The sequence below is a fragment of the Borostomias antarcticus genome, assembly GCF_949987555.1.
Source record: "Borostomias antarcticus genome assembly, chromosome: 18".
Taxonomy (NCBI): domain Eukaryota; kingdom Metazoa; phylum Chordata; class Actinopteri; order Stomiiformes; family Stomiidae; genus Borostomias; species Borostomias antarcticus.
Window position 1 is genome coordinate 17,664,789 of NC_140251.1, and position 2,500 is coordinate 17,667,288.

Consider the following 2,500-nt stretch of genomic DNA (forward strand, 5'->3'; position numbering starts at 1 on the left):
GTCAGACACTGATGTTGGACGAGAAGGCCTGGCTCGCAGTCTCCGCTCTAATTCATCCCAAAGGTGTTCTATCGGGTTCAGGCCAGTCAAGTTCTTCCACACCAAACTCGCTCATCCATGTCTTTATGGACCTTGCTTTGTGCACTATTGTGCAATCATGTTGGAACAGGAAGGGGCCATCCCCAAACTGTTCCCACAAAGTTGGGAGCATGGAATTGTCCAGAATCACTTGGTAAGCTGAAGCATTCAGAGTTCCTTTCACTGGAACTAAGGGGCCAAGCCCAGCTCCTGAAAAATGGCCCCTTCCTGTTCCAACATGACCAATATATATATATTATATCACAGATCACAGCTAAGGGACGTTGCAATGGACACCAATGGCAATATGATTTCAATGCTTTTCATTAATAAAGAATAATTTTCAAAATACAAAAGGCCCTCCTGGCAGCCTACACATACATATGTAGTACGAGGCAAATTGGATTGCTTGAGTTGAGCTACTGTACCTGTTTCATATTGTATTACACTGTACTCGATTGTACTATACTGTTCTGTGCTGCACTCTCCTGTACTGACTGTCTCTAATACTGCCTGGATTTATGCGGTTGTCTGGTACTCAATGTTGCGATGATGACGGAATACATGAATAATATCTGACTCCAACTTTGTGTACACATATAAACGTAACCTGTGTCCTTCTGTTAGGCTAACCAGGCTATGCCTTAGACGTTATAGTACAGCATCTGTAATGGGCCATGCTTAGTCAGGGCTTGGTCTGTGTGAATTCCGTGTTCCTATCTCAGCAGCTCAACCGCAACTAATTGAGCTCTATAGAGACACCACCACAGGCCTCAACAGACACGTACGTGTGAGAGAGAGACTCCAACCCATGTTGCCTGCAGCTTATAGACCAATCAGATGAGTGACTACAGTACACACCATACTATAGAATAAGCATGTGTGATAAAGTAAACAATACCAATACCTCTACCTCAATACATGAATCGAGTAAGATAGTAAATAGAAATAGATTTAGAATCGACATAATATATTAAATCAATGTATTCATTACAGAGCAATTCAACAATGGTGAATAAGAAAAAAAAAAAAAAAATGCCGCCATTGGTGTGTGAATGTAAGTGTGAATGGGTGAATGAGCGGCACTTGTAAAGCGCTTTGGATAAAAGTGGCATGTAAGTGCAGTCCATTTATGATAATTCGTAGGCTACGTGAGTTAGCTCTAAGCTGTACTCTGAAACGGCTATGTGCATGCGCTTAGGAGTCTCAAAATAATGTTGATGTTAATCTTCCTTAAATACACCCCACCTAAAATTATAGACCATTATGAATCTACCAGATGAACCAAATGGGAAGACCTCACTCTGGCCACATGAGAGTGAACAATACTAATAAAACAGTTCAAAATAACCGAGCCACCTCCGGATCATGTACCCTCCAGTGATAAGAGATCACAAGCAACATTCTTTAGGATCGAATGAAAATACATTAGAATTTTGTTCGGTCTTCCTGCAAAACTGTGTAATATGTGTAAACATTAACCAAACAAAACCAAAACCATTCTTTATATTACAAGAATAATATAACAAGAATATTATCTATTCTTAATATTACCACTTGTAAAATAACCATCAACATCATACTAAATATGGGCATTAAAAACTTATAATGCTAATTCAGAGTCTTCCTCACTTCATCTTCCTCTCCGGCAAGTGTGCCCATCCTCCTGCTGGCTATACCAGTTGGTGTGGATAAGCTCATCCTCATCAGGTCACCCCTGAACTGGCCTACACTGGACTGGACTGGACTGGATTCTACTGTACTGTACTATACTGTAGTCCCCTGTACTGACCAGCCATCTGTCTGTACCCTAGGGATGCAGCCGGTGCTGTACTCAGTCAGAGAGGCCCTGGAGGGACGGCCTCACTGGGTCAGAACCGGCTCTGAGATCTGCTACTACAGGTGAGGAGGCTCACAAGAACCCTGCAGAACAGGCTGGGTCCCCCACATACAGACCAATCACAAGAACCCTGCAGAACAGGCTGGGTCCCCCACATACAGACCAATCACAAGAACCCTGCAGAACAGGCTGGGTCCCCCACATACAGACCAATCACAAGAACCCTGCAGAACAGGCTGGGTCCCCCACATACAGACCAATCACAAGAACCCTGCTGAACAGGCTGGGTCCCCCACATACAGACCAATCACAAGAACCCTGCAGAACAGGCTGGGTCCCCCACATACAGACCAATCACAAGACTGTGTGACTGGAGGTTCAAGGGGACACATCTTAAACAAGTTCATAGTGAACATGTTGTCCCCCACCCATGATGCATGTTCCTTTGTGGTAATGAATGTGAGTGGATTTTTTTTTTTTTTAAGGAAAATATTTTCATATTTTGTCTGAAGTAAAAGAGCCCCTGAGCGCTTTCTATAAATTCTGGAAATCTAGAAAACCGCACAAATGACTCCTCAGTTG

General features: G+C 43.1%; 1 protein-coding gene across 3 annotated transcripts in view; it reads left to right on the top strand.

Annotated features, from left to right (window-relative positions):
* The window catches only part of agbl1 (AGBL carboxypeptidase 1), a 224,354-nt gene that overhangs the window by 126,899 nt on the left and 94,955 nt on the right, over positions 1-2,500 (top strand). For all 3 annotated transcript variants that reach the window (XM_084453042.1, XM_084453041.1, XM_084453043.1), the window contains one exon: positions 1,893-1,980. In XM_084453042.1, coding sequence (XP_084309168.1) covers positions 1,893-1,980 — 88 coding nt within the window. The remainder of the gene's footprint in view (positions 1-1,892; positions 1,981-2,500) is intronic.